The sequence below is a fragment of the Hoplias malabaricus genome, chromosome X2 (assembly GCF_029633855.1).
Source record: "Hoplias malabaricus isolate fHopMal1 chromosome X2, fHopMal1.hap1, whole genome shotgun sequence".
Lineage (NCBI taxonomy): Eukaryota > Metazoa > Chordata > Actinopteri > Characiformes > Erythrinidae > Hoplias > Hoplias malabaricus.
In genome coordinates this window covers 51,010,134-51,029,356 of record NC_089819.1, presented here as the reverse complement: position 1 = coordinate 51,029,356, position 19,223 = coordinate 51,010,134, and the positions used below count along the sequence as shown (strand labels likewise).

The 19,223-nt window shown below is 45.5% G+C and overlaps 3 protein-coding genes across 7 annotated transcripts in view; all 3 read right to left on the bottom strand.

Annotated features, from left to right (window-relative positions):
• Positions 1-6,687: 6,687 nt before the first annotated feature.
• LOC136677553 (achaete-scute homolog 1b-like) lies at positions 6,688-7,976 on the bottom strand. The gene has a single exon (XM_066655134.1). The coding sequence runs from the start codon at positions 7,974-7,976 to the stop codon at positions 7,410-7,412; it is 567 nt and encodes a 188-aa protein (XP_066511231.1). The 3' UTR covers positions 6,688-7,409.
• Positions 7,977-8,447: 471 nt separating this feature from the next.
• LOC136677184 (malignant fibrous histiocytoma-amplified sequence 1-like) lies at positions 8,448-16,322 on the bottom strand. The gene is made up of 10 exons (XM_066654632.1): positions 16,246-16,322; positions 14,260-15,127; positions 13,878-14,175; positions 13,008-13,194; positions 12,730-12,914; positions 12,149-12,645; positions 11,773-11,921; positions 10,912-11,110; positions 10,658-10,726; positions 8,448-10,030 (listed from the first exon to the last, which is right to left on the bottom strand). The coding sequence occupies exons 1-10, from the start codon at positions 16,259-16,261 to the stop codon at positions 10,006-10,008; spliced, it is 2,493 nt and encodes an 830-aa protein (XP_066510729.1). The 5' UTR covers positions 16,262-16,322; the 3' UTR covers positions 8,448-10,005.
• Positions 16,323-16,643: 321 nt separating this feature from the next.
• Positions 16,644-19,223, bottom strand: part of LOC136677532 (PHD and RING finger domain-containing protein 1-like) — a 5,414-nt gene continuing 2,834 nt past the window's right edge. For 4 of the 5 annotated variants that reach the window (XM_066655100.1, XM_066655102.1, XM_066655103.1 and 1 more), the window contains exons 4-7: positions 19,114-19,197; positions 18,903-19,033; positions 18,559-18,817; positions 16,644-16,953 (exon numbers count right to left, since the gene is read on the bottom strand). In XM_066655100.1, the coding sequence (XP_066511197.1) occupies positions 16,822-16,953; positions 18,559-18,817; positions 18,903-19,033; positions 19,114-19,197 (606 nt within the window). In that variant the 3' untranslated portion in view covers positions 16,644-16,821. The remainder of the gene's footprint in view (positions 16,954-18,558; positions 18,818-18,902; positions 19,034-19,113; positions 19,198-19,223) is intronic. The other variant, XM_066655104.1, reaches the window with a different exon arrangement.

Here is a 19,223-nt window from a genome sequence, read left to right as displayed (position 1 = left end):
CCACACTCCTCACAGACAGTCACCCGGAGGAAACCCACGCAGACACAGAGAGAACACACTACACTCCTCACAGACAGTCACCCGGAGGAAACCCACACAGACACAAAGAGAACACACCACACTCCTCACAGACAGTCACCCGGAGGAAACCCACGCAGACACAGAGAGAACACACCGCACTCCTCACAGACAGTCACTCGGAGGAAACCCACGCAGACACAGAGAGAACACACCGCACTCCTCACAGACAGTCACCCGGAGGAAACCCACACAGACACAAAGAGAACACACCACACTCCTCACAGACAGTCACTCGGAGGAAACCCACACAGACACAGGGAGAACACACCACACTCCTCACAGACAGTCACTCGGAGGAAACCCACACAGACACAGGGAGAACACACCACACTCCTCACAGACAGTCACTCGGAGCGGGACTTGAACCCACAACCTCCAGGTCCCTGGAGCTGTGTGACTGCGACACTACCTGCTGCTCCACCGTGTCGCCACAGTTATATTAATTATATTAACATATTAAAATGTTTTTTAGAGTACTTTGCTCTATGTTTTTTGATGGTGAATAAGCTTCCTTTACTTGTCAGCTACATTAATCTCGTAGCTCCAGCGATAAACTAAAAACAAATACCAAGGTTTTATCACCATTTTGGGTCATATTTTTCCCCTGAGAACAGTATCATTTTTCTGTGACTTCTATTTCCATTAGACTCTGACGCCGTGTTTTTATCCACTTTTACCCTCTTTACCCCCCCCCCCCCTCCTCATTAGCTACTTTATTAAAATTCCCCCTGCTTTTGAGCACTTCACCCGTACACCGAGTGGCTATGACAGAAAAGCACCAGCTCCGGCCTGACATGCCACAATTAGTTGTTCTGCTGCAGTAGAAAGGCCTTGTATATCCACACGCACTCCAATAAAGCGGCTAAGAGCCGAAGGGTGGGGGCAAACCAAACAGAGGTGCGGGAGGGAGTCTATAAGGAGAGGGACGGAGGGAGAGGGAGATTAAAATTTGTCTGAATGAAGCCCACGCTCTGGCCCATTCACTGGGCTTTGGACATAAATCAGGCCTTTGTTTGCTGCTCTGTAAAGTAGTGTCAATCAGCCTGATTGTTTTTGTAGGCGCTGGGGACGTTATTATGAATTTACTCTTTCACAGATTAAAGGGACCCCCTGCTCCAAGTGCTGCAAATAGGCAATAGAGGCTGAAGTTAGCCATCACTGCTCCACTTGCACATTGGGGCGACATCAAAGTGGACGGATCGACCAATCGGATTCGTCTCGGAAGGCACTACATGATGAATATGGTGTGGCCCTTTGGCACAAAAGTGCTTTTGTGTCACTTACTGCGAGAGCCATTCACCATCAGCGAGCCGCCGTCTGATTGGACGATCACAACAGGCCCGAGCCGTACGTCCTAACTTCTCAAGCACAATAGGAAATGCTAATGATTACATATAGAAACCCAGCCTATGGTTAATACAGCCATATCTGAAAGTTTATAGAGAGTCACTGTGGGGACCTTGCGTCTCTTTGTCATTTTTCATTTCTGACATCATTTGGAAACACCAGCTGCCCTTTACACCATGGTCAAAGTTTACACGACCAAATGACATCAGAGAGAGATAAGAGGAATAGTATTAGACTAAAAAGAAAGGTCAGAAACTACTGAAAAGAAAATCATTTTACATTTACAGACGTTTAAAATTAAAAGAGCTGTCCTTTCTCTTGTAAAGTTGTGTTTCATTAAAAATATTTGGTTAAATATTGAAGGCCCTTGCTATGAGAGTTTTCAAAACATTGATCTTCTTGATTCCTTCATCAAAAAGCAATGTTGCATACGTCATGACTGCAGTTACATACTCATGCAGTTTTACGCCTTTGTTTCTGCACCAGAGGTGAGATTATGTGTTGGTAATATTACGTTGGTAAAAAGATAAAAATAACTGAACACATCTCATGCAGACACAGAGAGAACACACCAACTCCTCACAGACAGTCACCCGGAGGAAACCCACGCAGACACGGGAAGAACACACCACACTCCTCACAGACAGTCACCCGGAGGAAACCTATGCAGACACAGAGAGAACACACCAACTCCTCACAGACAGTCACCCGGAGGAAACCCACGCAGACACGGGAAGAACACACCACACTCCTCACAGACAGTCACCCGGAGGAAACCCACGCAGACACGGGAAGAACACACCACACTCCTCACAGACAGTCACCCGGAGGAAACCCACGCAGACACGGGAAGAACACACCACACTCCTCACAGACAGTCACCCGGAGGAAACCTATGCAGACACAGAGAGAACACACCAACTCCTCACAGACAGTCACCCGGAGGAAACCCACACAGACACAGGGAGAACACACCACACTCCTCACAGACAGTCACCCAGAGGAAACCTATGCAGACACAGGGAGAACACACCAACTCCTCACAGACAATCACCCGGAGGAATCTCACACAGACACGGGGAGAACACACCACACTCCTCACAGACAGTCACCCAGAGGAAACCCACACAGACACAGGGAGAACACACCACACTCCTCACAGACAGTCACCCGGAGGAAACCCACACAGACACAAAGAGAACACACCACACTCCTCACAGACAGTCACCCAGAGGAAACCCACACAGACACAGGGAGAACACACCAACTCCTCACAGACAGTCACCCGGAAGAAACCCACACAGACACAAAGAGAACACACCACACTCCTCACAGACAGTCACCCGGAGGAAATCCACACAGACACAAAGAGAACACACCACACTCCTCACAGACAGTCACCCGGAGGAAACCCACACAGACACAGGGAGAACACACCACACTCCTCACAGACAGTCACCCGGAGGAAACCCACACAGACACAGGGAGAACACACCACACTCCTCACAGACAGTCACCCAGAGGAAACCTATGCAGACACAGGGAGAACACACCAACTCCTCACAGACAATCACCCGGAGGAATCTCACGCAGACACAAAGAGAACACACCACACTCCTCACAGACAGTCACCCGGAGGAAACCCACGCAGACACAAAGAGAACACACCACACTCCTCACAGACAGTCACCCGGAGGAAACCTATGCAGACACAGAGAGAACACACCAACTCCTCACAGACAATCACCCGGAGGAATCTCACGCAGACACGGGGAGAACACACCACACTCCTCACAGACAGTCACCCGGAGGAAACCCACGCAGACACAAAGAGAACACACCACACTCCTCACAGACAGTCACCCGGAGGAAACCTATGCAGACACAGAGAGAACACACCAACTCCTCACAGACAATCACCCGGAGGAATCTCACGCAGACACGGGGAGAACACACCACACTCCTCACAGACAGTCACCCGGAGGAAACCCACACAGACACAAAGAGAACACACCACACTCCTCACAGACAGTCACCCGGAGGAAACCCACACAGACACAAAGAGAACACACCACACTCCTCACAGACAGTCACCCGGAGGAAACCCACACAGACACAGGGAGAACACACCAACTCCTCACAGACAGTCACCCGGAGGAAACCTATGCAGACACAGAGAGAACACACCAACTCCTCACAGACAATCACCCGGAGGAATCTCACGCAGACACGGGGAGAACACACCACACTCCTCACAGACAGTCACCCGGAGGAAACCCACGCAGACACAAAGAGAACACACCACACTCCTCACAGACAGTCACCCGGAGGAAACCTATGCAGACACAGAGAGAACACACCAACTCCTCACAGACAATCACCCGGAGGAATCTCACACAGACACGGGGAGAACACACCACACTCCTCACAGACAGTCACCCGGAGGAAACCCACACAGACACAAAGAGAACACACCACACTCCTCACAGACAGTCACCCGGAGGAAACCCACGTAGACACAGGGAGAACACACCACACTCCTCACAGACAGTCACCCGGAGGAAACCCACACAGACACAAAGAGAACACACCACACTCCTCACAGACAGTCACCCGGAGGAAACCCACGTAGACACAGGGAGAACACACCACACTCCTCACAGACAGTCACCCGGAGGAAACCCACACAGACACAGGGAGAACACACCAACTCCTACATATTTAGTAGAATCAAACATAAAATGTCCCCTGTTCAAAAGTTGCAGCTTATTTTATTTGCATATTTAATTGTCAATAAGTTAAGCCCAGGAAATAAACAAAGAAATAGTGAAGCAGAAAACGTTTTAATTTCTCCTTTAGAAACTAAACTGAACCTGTTAATCAATCAGGGACACCCCGTGACTGTCACGACTCTACGTTTGTAAAGAAAGAGAGAGAAAAAAAAGGTGTGTTAAAGCTAGAAAGGGAAGCTCACTGTAAAAGGGGAAGCCCTGGCAGAGCCCACTTGGACAGGGTCCAGAACAGTTTATCATCATCACTCTTCCACTGGTTTCTTCTTACAGACTGCATTGGCCTTTGCAGGGGAATTGGTCACACTATCGAAGTATTCACGTGTTATAAATTGCTTTGAACTTCAACCTGTTTTGTGGTGGATTAAACATTAACTGACCGGCCACTGTATTCCAAGGTTGTACAGGTCCGTCCCTTTATCGGATGTTACTTTCCCCTGTGGTAATAAATAGATGCCATCAATTAAAGCCTGGTGACACAATTCAGAGCTGCTTCTTTTGAAATGTCAGGCAACATGAGACCAAGACGAATGATTTTCACAAATGATCTCGGGAAATGATTTGGGGACAGATAACCACCCCCCCACCCCCCTCACCCCCCTCACCCCCCTCACCCCCCAGGGCATGTGAGTGTATTTCAATGCAGATTATTGTTGTGGTGCAGTGAAAGGCTGATTTATTGATTCATTGATTCATTAAAGCAGCTAAGAAGCTAATAAATGTATTGATGCCATTTAGTAAAAATGAATTCAACAAAAGTAGAACCTTGCCCAACAATCGATTGCTTTGGACTGTCATTGATCTAATCCCTTGCTCTGTGAGAACTTTATAGATTTACAAGCATAAAAACAGCGAGCCTTAGGGGCCTAGGTCTCAACACAAAGTCTCTTAACTGGCTCCAGTTTAATTTAAAATGTTATATCAAAACTGCCACAGTTCTCCATAGATAACTACATTTTCAGGAGATGCTATCAACATGGCAACCCTTACACAGCTAGCAATTGCAATTCCGCTCTCTCTCTTCGCCAGTCGCAGTGGGTAAAACAATAAAACATAAGATCAAGCCCTAGTAGGGCATTTAAACATCTTGCAAACATCAACAACATCTTGCAAGAAATCACACATCTAAACAATATTTAAGTATCTCTAACAGTGTTGTAATTCTTTGTGTGCAAAACTGCATGTGGAACACAACACATTTCCATTTCGCGACGGATATTTCCCTCAGTGTAAAAGTTAGCTTAGCGGTTAGCTTCCTTTTCTCTGAGGGGAAAATCTACCGCCATTTTAATCCTTACATGTAGAGTACGGATACTAACACAGGACAAACGTAATCTCATTGTGAACCTCACAAAGCCACTGAATGTGGTAGCAACTGTCTCGTTTGACTGTCACAAGCAGGGGAGGTGGCCGAAGTTAGGGGGCGCTAGTAATCTTAGCATTATTGGCACCTACTTAAACAAAAGCGTTTTTATCTAAAAATGTATTTTCTTTCAAAGTCAAGCAAGTCTTGGACATTAATCTACACACATTTGACTCCTGAAAAATGTTGATTTGAGTGAGTAAAGTACTATTTATTTACAGTTAGATAAGATTTCCAAAATTGTAATTAAAGTGGCCGGAAATTGGGGTAATTACTCTACATGACACAATCAGCGGCGGCACGGTGGTGCAGCAGGTTAGTGTCGCAGTCACACAGCTCCAGGGACCTGGAGGTTGTGGGTTTGATTCCTGCTCCGGGTGACTGTCTGTGAGGAGTTGGTGTGTTCTCCCCGTGTCCGCGTGGGTTTCCTCCGGGTGCTCCGGTTTCCTCCCACAGTCCAAAGACACACGTTGCAGGTGGATTGGCGACTCAAAAATGTCTGTAGGTGTGAGTGTGTGAGTGAATGTGTGTGTGTCTGTTGCCCTGTGAAGGACTGGCGCCCCCTCCAGGGTATATTCCCGCCTTGCGCCCAGTGATTCCAGGTAGGCTCTGGACCCACCGCGACCCTAAAATTGGATAAGCGCTTACAGATAATGGATGGATGGATGGACACAATCAGCTGAGCCACCAGGCAGTGAGGAGTGTATTCTGTCAGTTTTATTGAAAGGCACTGTGTGTTTTATTCACTGTTTATAGGATCTTTAGTGATGCTGACACTGGTTAAGTTTATCACTTAATTCTAGCTGAACTAACTCACCAAAACAATGCCATGCCTTTTTCAGCCTCAGCTTATATTTATTATATATGTATTTAGTGTTTATTAAGTGCTTGGACCCCTAAAGGCCTCATGCTCTTGCCCTTATGAATCTTCTATTTCCGAAAGCTCCAAATTCAACAAGAGTACGATCACCACACCACTTTCTGAATAAATAAAACTTGTCTTTATTTTACATAAAATAAGCATTCTCTTTATAAAACAGTACATCACACACACGTCGGCATGAAAAGACACAAGTGCACACTTTGATATAAAAGCCATTCATCCAATACAAAAAAAAAGCCACTGTTTATGTGATGTGTTCTCCAGCTCTAGGCCTTGCACCTGCGAAAATGTGTCTCTTTCAGGATCACACCACTCAGTCAGCAGTGACTTCTGGGTATGACTTGTTTCCTCTGTAACAAAGACACAAACAATGATGCTGTTCTTATGAAGTAGTCACAGTTAGTGGCGCCCCCTTAAGGAGCATGTTTAGCCTGCTAAACGTGAGCGAGTGAGTGAGTTTCAAGCCAGTTCCATGTTGTGCACATCTTGGTTGGTTGTATGTTGTGGGAAAGGGTCAGTTCTCTTAAGCAGCGCCCATGCACTTGGCGTGACCAATTAAAATGTCTGCAGTTTTATTAGCATTTTCAACCTGCAGCTTCCACGATTCCTGGATGTTTCGGTGAGCTCTGGAGCAGAGCGTTTTTTGGTTGCTTTTGTTCAGTCCATTTTGTTTGTTTTTTACAGCACCTGGATCAGTTCAAGCACAGAGTGGATCTCTGGAAGTTCCATGACCCCCTCCACTGCTGAAAACCATTACAAACAGGGGTTGAATCCTGATGATTTTGCCTTCTAATGGGAAGTAGATTTGTGGTCAACATTATAGTCCACTGGATGCTGACCATCAATTGTGTCTAGAAATAGTCACAGGTCAAAGCACGCTATCGCCCCACAGAATGCCATCACTGGCCAGTGAACATCGCTATATCTTTAATGGATGATTATTGTATCAGTAGCCATCGAACCACGAGCTGAAGTCCAGCAGCTCCTGCTCCTCGGAGCTCAGCGGCTCGTAGCTCTCATAGTATCCGCAGCACTCGTCGGAGGAAGAGGCGCCAGAGCGCGGGGACTCTACGCCCGCGGAGCTCGCGTTGGAGGCGGCCGGAGAGGGCACGGTGCGCACGGACGCTGCGTCGTGCTCGTCCACGAGCCTCTGGAGCGCGCGGATGTATTCGACGGCCGAGCGCAGCGTCTCCACTTTGCTCATCTTCTTGCTGGCCGCGCCGCTGGGCACGTGCTGACGCAGCGTCTGGAAGCCGAGGTTCACCTGCTTCACGCGGTTGCGCTCGCGCTCGTTGCGCCGGGCCACCGCCACGGGCGTCTGAAGCGGGGACACGGAGACGAAGCGCAATCTGCGCGTGCACCGGAGACGCTCCGGACTGTGGCTGCCGTCGCTGCTGTTGCTAGAGACCGTTCTGGGTCCGCTGTCCGCCGAGGAGAGGTGCACGCGCCCCGGGCATGGAGAGTTCACGCGCGCTGGCGCAAGGACGCCAGAGTCCATCTCCATAAAATGCATGCTACAGCTCGCGAGGAAGACCAAGGAGGACAAATGACAGACGTGGGCGCGCACCGGGCTCGTGCCTTACGCGTGGCCTTTACGCAACAGGACCGTGCGTGCGCTACCGCTGCTTGGTGGCTGGATGCCGTTCAGCTTTGGAATGACGGCTGGCACGCGGTGCCTTTTCAACACGCGCACGCCACCGACACACACAGAGAACGCCCCGCCTCCAACCCCCTACTGACAACCTGCCCCCACCCCACGCGCCACGCGCCCTCCCAGATTTACATTTGGGCGCGTGGTCACATTTTTCAAAACCTCAGCAAAAAGCCTTAGACAGCAAAGTCTGCGCGTGAAGAACATTACAGTGAGACCACATTTATAAAGGTTTATTACAACTCACTCTAACACTATCATACAACCAGCCTTATAAAGGGTTTATAAATGGTTTATAGTGAACTGGATCACTGTACATTCACCTGCATTTATAAAGTGTTTATGCATGATTTGAAATGAACATATTAATGTAAGGGACAGTACAAAAAAGCCATTTCCCATCAGTACTCCTTGACCAGACGTTGCCTTATAAGGCATTATAAAGCAGTTATAATAATGCAGAAGACACAGAAAGATATGGAAGTGTGACCTCAATATTGGTTAAACAACAAGTCCCCATTTTATGTATGTGTTATAACTTTCATTAATATTTTTAAGGGGTCTATGACATAAATAGTAACCAGAAATATGCATATTAACCATTCATAAGCCATTTATGAAACTATCTCACTGTATGAAGGGTGCAGGTTATTGTATTAATGAGCTCATGTAAAGCCCTTATAGTTTTCTTTAAAGAATTAACACAAAAACATAAAAAAATCATAGCTTGCCAAATAGTGAGCCCATATATCTACACTATAATAGGTGCTGCAATTTACTGATCTTTGTCCTGTTTATTAGTCAGAATTATTTGAGATCCCTATTGTTTATTTCACAGGTCACTGTTTAGCTTTGTATTTATGCATATTTTATACATTTAAGCGGTCTGAAAGGTTAATGATCAATAACCATCAGTGAGGGTAAAGACTCTTAATGTGAAGGGACGTGTTGATAGGTTTGAACGAGTGGTTGGTTTAAGGTTTTAATCAGAAGCTTCTCCACAGGCCATTTAACTCGATCAGTTCATCTCAGTCTGTTTAACAGTCTGTGGAGTGCAAAACTAGGACAGAAAGGGTTAATAAAAGCTGCAATTTTAATTAAGACTTAAAGACTTGTTCATGTGTTCAATTGATATTTTTCCTTATTTAATAAATAAAGGTAGAACTACAGATAGACGAGAGCCAAAGGCAAGAGGTTCCCTACAGGATGCATTCACCCCATAAAAGTGTCCTGACTGACCTTTTGGGTGCAGTGTTTAACCAAAGAGCTCCCTCTAGTGGTGGGGATATTTTCTTGGTGACTGCTGTAGTGCCTTTGTAATAATAATTAAAAAAAAAACAGCAACAAAATAAGAACATTTAACCACTCTTCTGTGTCTTCTGACTTATCTCACTTGGTTAGAATGGTGACCTGTTTATAACGATAAATCAAACATAGTTAAAGTGTCTTTTCAAATTTTTTTTAAAATATATATAGGAAAGTGCAGCGGTGAAGCAGCAGGTAGGTGTCGCAGTCACACAGCTCCAGGGACCTAGAGGTTGTTGGTTCGAGCCCCACTCTGGGTGACTGTCTGTGAGAAGTTTGGTGTGTTCCCTCCGTGTCCGAGTGGGTTTCCCCCCACGGTCCAAAAACACACGTTGGTAGGTGGACTCGGAAGATTGTTCATAGGTGTGAGAGTGTGTACCTAGCCACTGGAATGCATTGTGTTGCAGTGTGGGTCCCAAAGACCAGATAAATAGGGAGGGAGGGTAAAACACAGTGCCAGATCGATGGTGCGGATCATGATTGATCCACTGCAGCGGCCAAAGGAAGAAGTAGAAGAAGAAGAAGAGGATATAGGCAAATGTAACAGGCATCGTTTGTTGGGAAACAGGTGCAGTTCCTCCATTGCTCAGTACTTCTGGACTTCTGAGATGCTGGGAAAAAGAATATGAGGATTTGAATCAGAAGACGTAAGTTTATTTTAATAATCATGTAACAATCATGTAATAATCATGTAATATCATGTAATAATCATGTAATAACATGCAATAATCATGTAATAATCATGTAATATCATGTAATAATCATGTAATTAACATGCAGTAATCATGTAATATCATGTAATAATCATGTAATATCATATAATAATCATGTAATTAACATGCAATAGTCATGTAATAATCATGTAATATTATGTAATAACCATGTAATTAACATGCAGTAATCATGTAATAATCATGTAATATCATGTAATAATCTTGTAATTAACATGCAATTGTCATGTAATAATCATGTAATATCATGTAATAATCATGTAATTAACATGCAGAAATCTTGTAATAATCATGTAATATGTAATAATCATGTACTAATCATGTAATATCATGTAATAATCATGTAATTAACATGCAATAATCATGTAAGATCATGTAATAATCATGTAATTAACATGCAATAATCATGTAAGATCATGTAATAACCATGTAAATAACATGCAATAATCATGTAATAATCATGTAATATCATGTAATAATAATGACAAAAAAACATGATGTTAATACCTAACAGGAAACAGCAATTCGGTTCTGCGCGTGTGTCCATTGCGACAAGTCAGCTTCTCTTCTGAAACCCTGTTAAGAAAGTCACAAGGCATCTCTTCAGTTACGCTCACACTAAAGAGAATATGAATGAACAATTGAATAATTAATCGGGAGGTGCCGTTTTCCTTAAACACACTGAATCAAAACTTTACCCTCCACTTCTGTGCTGTTTAACTGAAAGGATCACCAAGAGTCCAGGCGCGACCGTGACTTACATGTTGAATTTTTCGGACCCTGAAGAATCGAGCCAGTCTTGCCAGTCCCTCCACTCAAAATAATCAGAGCATCCACTTTGTTTACACGGAGTGTGTACGAACTGACACAGTCCTCTCCACTGATGTGTGAGCTCAGCCAGACGCTTCATGATTACTTTGATCATGTCCCAGGCCTTCTGGATGTCTAGTGAGCTGTGCACTGAAATATGAACGTAGTACAGTTAATCAGTTATTACAATGAACTGATCTGTCCCTGCATCAGTTCTGAGGGAAAAGATTTTATAAGGGAAGATATTCTACCTCTTTTCTACAAGGAAAATGTAATGTCCCCGCTTTTGTCCAAGTACCACAAGGATCAAATACCACAGCAGTGTTCTTCCCTTCCTTTAAATCAGAATGAGCCACACACCTCACTCAGACCTTTTCCTCATGATTCTCTCAAGCCTCAGCTCTGATCAGGTTTGTTTTACACCCTGTTTTTTCACCCCACCTTTGCTTGTGGGTCCAGCGCTGTGATTGGAGGTGATTAGAAGGTGGGGTGGTATAATACTAATGCGCATGCACCCTACGTAAAGAGCAGCTAAAAATGAGAACAGCTCATTTTATCCCTTGTTAACGTAAGCAAACGACAACAACTGACTGGGTGGTTTGTTTCACTGTTGTTGGAGTGATGGGCTCAAGTGCTGGTGTTGTGTAAATGTTACTTCTGTTTGTGTATTTGGTGAATTTCTTTAAGAAAGACCAAAACAATGAGGTCAAACCCTGACATCTGAGATTTCAAGATCCCATACAAACCTTTATCTATTGTCGGAAGCCTACACTGTATTCATGAATAAAGAGCACAAATAAAACACAGCTTACCATCACTGTCTTTGCACCGAATCTCAATAAACTGATCCCCGTCAGTAACATGTTCTCTGAGCAGAACCCGTCTGTTACCACAGGAGAACAGACACTGGTCTTTCCCAATCCAGTATGTGGAGTAAAAGGAGCAGATCTTGATGACAAGCCTGTTAAACACATCATACCAGAAGAAGGGAAGTGTATAAGCGAACGTTTTTCTGTGTAAATATTTAGCTGTAGTCAACGTTTCTGCTAGATGTTCCTCAGATGTTCCTCAGATGTTCCTCAGGTAGTTAAGTATGTACACTTGGTTCTACCAGTCCCTACTGAACTTAAGATACTTGATATAAGCTCAAAACCCATAATGTCCTCAAGTCCAAAGCTAGAGATTCACCTGTGAAAGAAGTGATGAGGAATCTCTGGGAGGAAGTAAACCTGGACATTGATGTCTTCCAGATTGTCCATTCCCCACATTCCCTTAACCTGCTCGTTGTTGGTCAAGAAGCTCGGGAACAGACAGGCCCCATCTGGGTCGTAAACAGAGGGATCTGACGGCTCCCACTTTCTGTTCGGACAAAACTCTTGCGCTGCAGGGTTGAGGGGTGAGCTTTGTTTGGTCGGAAGACAAACGTCAAAGTGCTGCAGTAGAGTGAGAAGGCTCCCAGCCTTCTTCTTTGTACCGACTATGTCTTCAACCAGATCCTTTTCCTGGATGACTGATCTCTCAAGTTCATTACGCACCAGGATCCGTATGGCCACATTGCTCAGTGTCGCCCTCTCCTGGAAGTTACTAACCCACCGTTTCCTGTGCATCTGCAGGGAGTTCTCTGACTTCAGATCTTTGTTAGGAATAGCTTCCAGGACACTGACCAAATCATGTCTTACAACGGCCTGAGGAAGAGGAAATCACAGTAGGTTTTTGGAGAAGATATATCTATTTTTAATTATTATTATTTGTATTATTTTTAAGCAAACCTTGAACAATGAAATGAGGAATGATGGTTTCACAAACACCATGTCCTTCAAGTGCTGGATTTCCATGTACCACATGATGACCCCAATTCTGTGCAGATACTGAAGAATGAGCTTCATCTTGTCCTGGTCCAATTCACGGTGCATGTCCCTCAGGTAATACAAGAGGTCTTCTTGAGTTATTATTCCTGTTCAAAGAAGAACAGTGTTAAGAATGTTATGGTATTCATTTCATTTTCAATCATTACTTACACTGCATTGAACAAGAGAATGCGACTTACCATGTGGAGGAATGTCACCCTGATTTAAAAGACCTTGAAGTGCAGTTTCAACTTTCTGGTAGCACTGAGGGAGTCTCTGTTCCATGAACGGGAATGTGTCTTTCTTTGAAGTCAAATCCTTAATGTGGGCTTGCAAAGAGGCAATGTCCTTAGAGTCAGTGCAGTCTATGGGTACAAGGTCAAGGACCTAATTGTAAAGAAGGCACACATTATGATACAACACCAGGTACAGTGTTTACAGGCAGAACTTATTATTCATTCATTCATTCATTCATTATCTGTAAGTGCTTATCCAGTTCAGGGTCACGGTGGGTCCAGAGCCTACCTGGAATCATTGGGCGCAAGGCGGGAATACACCCTGGAGGGGGCACTCACACATTCACTCACACACTCACACCTACGGACACTTCTGAATCGCCAATCCACCTACCAACGTGTGTTTTTGGACTGTGGGAGGAAACCGGAGCAAACCCACACAGAACACACCACACTCCTCACAGACAGTCACCCGGAGGAAACCCACGCAGACACAGAGAAAACACACCACACTCCTCACAGACAGTCACCCGGAGGAAACCCACGCAGACACAGAGAGAACACACCAACTCCTCACAGACAGTCACCCGGAGGAAACCCACGCAGACACAGGGAGAATACACCAACTCCTCACAGACAGTCATCCGGAGCAGGAATCGAACCCACAACCTCCAGGTCCCTGGAGATGTGTGACTGCGACACCTACCTACTGCGCCACCGTGGCGCCCCAGAACTTATTAGTTATATTTAAAATAGTCATAAGACAAAATATAATTATGACATCTTATAAATCAATTCAGCCTCTTTAAAGATTATATTTCCTACTCCACTCACCTTCAGTTTGTACTCTGTTAGACGCTCGATTTCACTCATTTGTTCAGAAAACAAGGAGAGGTCCTCCAGTTCCTCTAGGTTCTTTCTCTGCTGCTCCAAACTCTCTTTTGTTTCAGACAGCATCTGCTCAACCCTCTTCTCAATGTCATACTTCTTACCTATCGCTTCCATCACATCTGTGCACTGGTCAGTGTGAGTGCCCACTAAGAGGACCACCGAGTTTGGAACTTTGAGCAGAATGTTGCTGATCCAAAAGCCCACCTTTTCTCTGAAAGACTGAGGATCTTCTGTGTGGTAGCTACATGATTAAAAACAACACATCGTTAATGCCCTTAACCTTCGTCATCAGAAACTTTGCTTAGTATCAACACTACTGAAATACCTGGATAAGTCAATAGCGAGGATGACAAAAGCCTGAGGCGTTATGAAGATGTGGTGGGTGATGTAATACTCCTCTTGCCCAGCAAAGTCCCAAAAGAGGAAGCGAACTCCATCTCGATCAACTTCACGGATATCAATACCTACAGTGCGGTCAGCCTCTGCCACCGCCACGGGACGACCGCACGTCAGACTGCGACACAGGGTGGACTTCCCCGCCATGGAGGACCCCAAGAACATGGTTTTAATGGTGCAGACACTGCAGGAGTTGTCTTCTAACATATCAAAATAGCTTTTAATATCCTTGGAACCCCCCGCACAAATCTCCTCCGGAGGCATTCTTAGTGGGTTGCCATTCACTTTGAACACATTGAAGTTCTGGGACTGAAAGAGGGCCCGGGGAAGTTCTGCCAGTTGATTGTTCTCCACGTAGATGTCTTTTAATCTAAGCAGACCCACCAAAGGCTGCAGATCCTTCAGGCTGTTGTTGGAGAGGTTCAGATACACGAGACTCTGACACCTGTTCATGTCCGAAGGCAGCTTGACCAGGCGGTTTGTGCTCATCTTAAGGAACTGCAGCTTCTCCAGGGATGGGAAGATACCATCAGGTATGTTCTTGATGCTGTTCTGATTTAGGTAAAGTTTCAGCAAACACCGTAGCTGCTTGATCTCCAGAGGGAATTCTGTAATCTCATTCCTGGACAGATTGAGCTCTGTCAGATTTGACAAGCGAGAGATGCCAGTCACCTGTTTGAGTCTATTCCTCTGCAGGTCCACCTTGACAGGATCCTGACTCTTCGCGAGCAGGGCTGGTGGGAGTGATCTGAGCTTCTTACCAGCAAAGTCCTCCTCCTTTTTTCCAAAATGACAGCCTTAACATAAAGAGAGAGAGAGAGAGAGAGAGAGAGAGAGAGAGAGAGAGAGAGACTTCAATTGGCTAGACTTTGGCAAGAATAGACCAAACGCATTCAAACACTCAAAGCTAGTCTTACTGTTGTACAATTCTTGCTCACCATGATTTTATATATACTATACCATTGTTATATATATATCATAGTACATTATGATATACAGGGGTTAGACAATGAAACTGAAACACCTGTCGTTGTAGTGTGGGAGGTTTCACGGCTAAATTGGAGCAGCCTGGTGGCCAGACTTCATTAACTCCACATTGCACCAGTAAGACCATGTGCATCCAATGGTTCAAACATTGTGTCCTGAAGGCGGTGCCGTGTATCAGGATGACAACGCACCAATACACACAGCAAGACTGGTGAAAGACTGGTTTGATGAACATGAAAGTGAAGTTGAACATCTCCCATGGCCTGCACAGTCACCAGATCTAAATATTATTGAGCCACTTTGGGGTGTTTTGGAGGAGCGAGTCAGGAAACGTTTTCCTCCACCAGCATCACGTAGAGACCTGGCCACTATCCTGCAAGAAGAATGGCTTCAAATCCCTCTGACCACTGTGCAGGACTTGTGTATGTCATTCCCAAGACGAACTGACGCTGTATCAGCCGCAAAAGGAGGCCCTACACCATACTAATAAATTACTGTGGTCTAAAACCAGGTGTTTCACTTTCATTGTCCAACCCCTGTAGGTCATTACAAAGTAGAGTGAGTTAAAACCATCTGCACTGGTCAAAAGATAAAGATAGAATTAATGAAATGAACAGAGAACCATTCCACTCCCTATTCTCCATCAGTGTAAATACGTGTGTGTTCTGATTGACACCCTTTTTCATTTCTAGAAGCATCTATATATGGTTGTTTTTTCTTTTGTCACTGAGAGTGTGATTGTCTGACTGTATTTGTGTTGATTTAAACACAGCAGTACACACATTTAACCAAAACACACTGAAGAAAACACAGTAAAGCTGAGTTGACACTTCTGCTGAGCTTGTGATGTCTCAGTTATTTTATCTCTGAATGAAATACGTCTCCAGGAATTCTCTTACATCTCGAGATATATGTAATAAGCTCTTACCATTTGTAGTGAGCATAGCGACGACGAGCCTTTAATGTAAAATATACCTCTTCTCTTCCTTGAAGGCATCAGGAACTTCCTCTTTATTTCTCAGGGGCGGGGCTACCAGGATTTTTGACCAGTAGCAGACCTCCTAAGACCTCATAACTCAGAAGAGGTGTAATCACCAATAGTTTCACTATCCTCCCTTTTTCTTTGGTTAGTCTCATTATTTCATTTATGTTTTTCACAAAGTGCAATGGGCACATTATACAATCACTAGAGCTTTAAGGACAGGGCTTTTTATAAATGAAAAAACCCACACAGTCTGATTTAATCATTTACAACCCATACAAGTGTTTTCATTAATAAACACAAGAAACACAAGACGTTTGGTTTCACTTTTATTTATCTGCAAATCGTCGTGTTTCAGTTTCAGTCACATGACCCAAAGCTGTGAAAGTCTATTGAGTGAGAGGACTGCTGCCACCTTGTGGCCATTATCAGCAACTTATGAAACAAGTCAAATAATCCACACAAATGTGGACACATCCTAAAGCCTTTTCAGACAGGACATGGACAACGAAGGAATGTCTTTCATCGTCTCGTTTTCTTCTTATACGCAGTTTTCTTTCTGTCTGATTTCTGAGTCTTTAATGTGAGGCTGTTTGTCTCGACATCTTCATCAGTAGCTGAACTGGCTGTTTTTAAAAGATACTTGGGCACATGCTGCAAAAGAAATAAACCATAATATTAATGACAGCTGAAATTTGTGTGCATTTAAAATAAGAAGTTTTTCTATTTTTCTAAGGGTGACTGTCTGTGAGGAGTGTGGTGTGTTCTCCCTGTGTCTGTGTGGGTTTCCTCCAGGTGACTGTCTGTGAGGAATGTGGTGTGTTCTCTCTGTGTCTGCGTGGGTTTCCTCCAGGTGACTGTCTGTGAGGAGTGTGATGTGAAAATTTTTCTATTTTTCTAAGGGTGACTGCCTGTGAGGAGTGTGGTGTGTTCTCCCTGTGTCTGCGTGGGTTTCCTCCGGGTGACTGTCTGTGAATAGTGTGGTGTGTTCTCTCTGTGTCTGCGTGGGTTTCCTCCGGGTGACTGTCTGTGAGGAGTGTGGTGTGTTCTCCCTGTGTCTGTGTGGGTTTCCTCCAGGTGACTGTCTGTGAGGAATGTGGTGTGTTCTCTCTGTGTCTGCGTGGGTTTCCTCCAGGTGACTGTCTGTGAGGAGTGTGATGTGAAAATTTTTCTATTTTTCTAAGGGTGACTGCCTGTAAGGAGTGTGGTGTGTTCTCCCTGTGTCTGCGTGGGTTTCCTCCGGGTGACTGTCTGTGAATAGTGTGGTGTGTTCTCTCTGTGTCTGCGTGGGTTTCCTCCGGGTGACTGTCTGTGAGGAGTGTGGTGTGTTCTCCCTGTGTCTGCGTGGGTTTCCTCCGGGTGACTGTCTGTGAATAGTGTGGTGTGTTCTCTCTGTGTCTGCGTGGGTTTCCTCCGGGTGACTGTCTGTGAGGAGTGTGATGTGTTCTCCCTGTGTCTGCGTGGGTTTCCTCCGGGTGACTGTCTGTGAGGAGTGTGGTGTGTTCTCTCTGTGTCTGCGTGGGTTTCCTCCAGGTGACTGTCTGTGAGGAGTGTGATGTGTTCTCTCTGTGTCTGTGTGGGTTTCCTCCGGGTGACTGTCTGTGAGGAGTGTGGTGTGTTCTCTCTGTGTCTGCGTGGGTTTCCTCCGGGTGACTGTCTGTGAGGAGTGTGGTGTGTTCTCTCTGTGTATGCGTGGGTTTCCTCCAGGTGACTGTCTGTGAGGAGTGTGGTGTGTTCTCCCTGTGTCTGTGGGGGTTTCCTCAAGGTGACTGTCTGTGAGGAGTTGGTGTGTTCTCCCTGTGTCTGTGTGGGTTTCCTCCGGGTGACTGTCTGTGAGGAGTGTGGTGTGTTCTCTCTGTGTCCGTGTGGGTTTCCTCCGGGTGACTGTCTGTGAGGAGTGTGGTGTGTTCTCTCTGTGTATGCGTGGGTTTCCTCCAGGTGACTGTCTGTGAGGAGTGTGGTGTGTTCTCCCTGTGTCCGTGGGGGTTTCCTCAAGGTGACTGTCTGTGAGGAGTTGGTGTGTTCTCCCTGTGTCTGTGTGGGTTTCCTCCGGGTGACTGTCTGTGAGGAGTGTGGTGTGTTCTCTCTGTGTCTGCGTGGGTTTCCTCCGGGTGACTGTCTGTGAGGAGTGTGGTGTGTTCTCTCTGTGTCTGCGTGGGTTTCCTCCGGGTGACTGTCTGTGAGGAGTGTGGTGTGTTCTCCCTGTGTCTGTGTGGGTTTCCACACAACTGATGTCGAACATAAATAAGGAAATGTAACCTGAACGGGATGAGGCACACTAGCATGTCTTCTGCTGTCCTGCTGACGGACTCTCTCACTCCTTCGAGTGTAGACAGTGGGCCTCGTTGAAGTGGACGTTCTGAGGCGACTGGACGTTGGAACGACTTCAGACAGCAGATCCATTACTTCAGCCTCGTCTATCTCCCTCGCTTCTTTAAAGAGTCCACTACATTCCTGGCAGATCCAATCCTCAAATGGCACTGCACTTAGAGGAGGGCTGAGGCAGCAAATGTGATACCTTTCAAGTCAACAGAAAGAAGTAGAGACATAGTGCCCAACAAAGTTTAATCTGATTACGTTTTAACTGAAAACCTCAGTCTCACCTCGAGTCACAGGCTGAACAGAGCAACATGAGGTGTCTCCGGTCACTCCTTCCACACTCTTCACACACGCTCAGTAAATCCACAGCATTTCCTTCCTGTAAAGCTTCACCCTGAGGGGCCTGTACTGTAACCTAGACGTAGTGAATACGGGTCAAGGTGAAAGCATGCTTGCCACTCCATAGGCACAGAGGGACAAATCAATCTGCCTTACTGTTTTTTGAATGCCACCTCCAACACCTGTTCTCTGATAAAGGACGTTAAATTCCAGCCGATCCACAGGGCAGGAATTTGTCATCTATAAAAGATCATAACCATAAATAC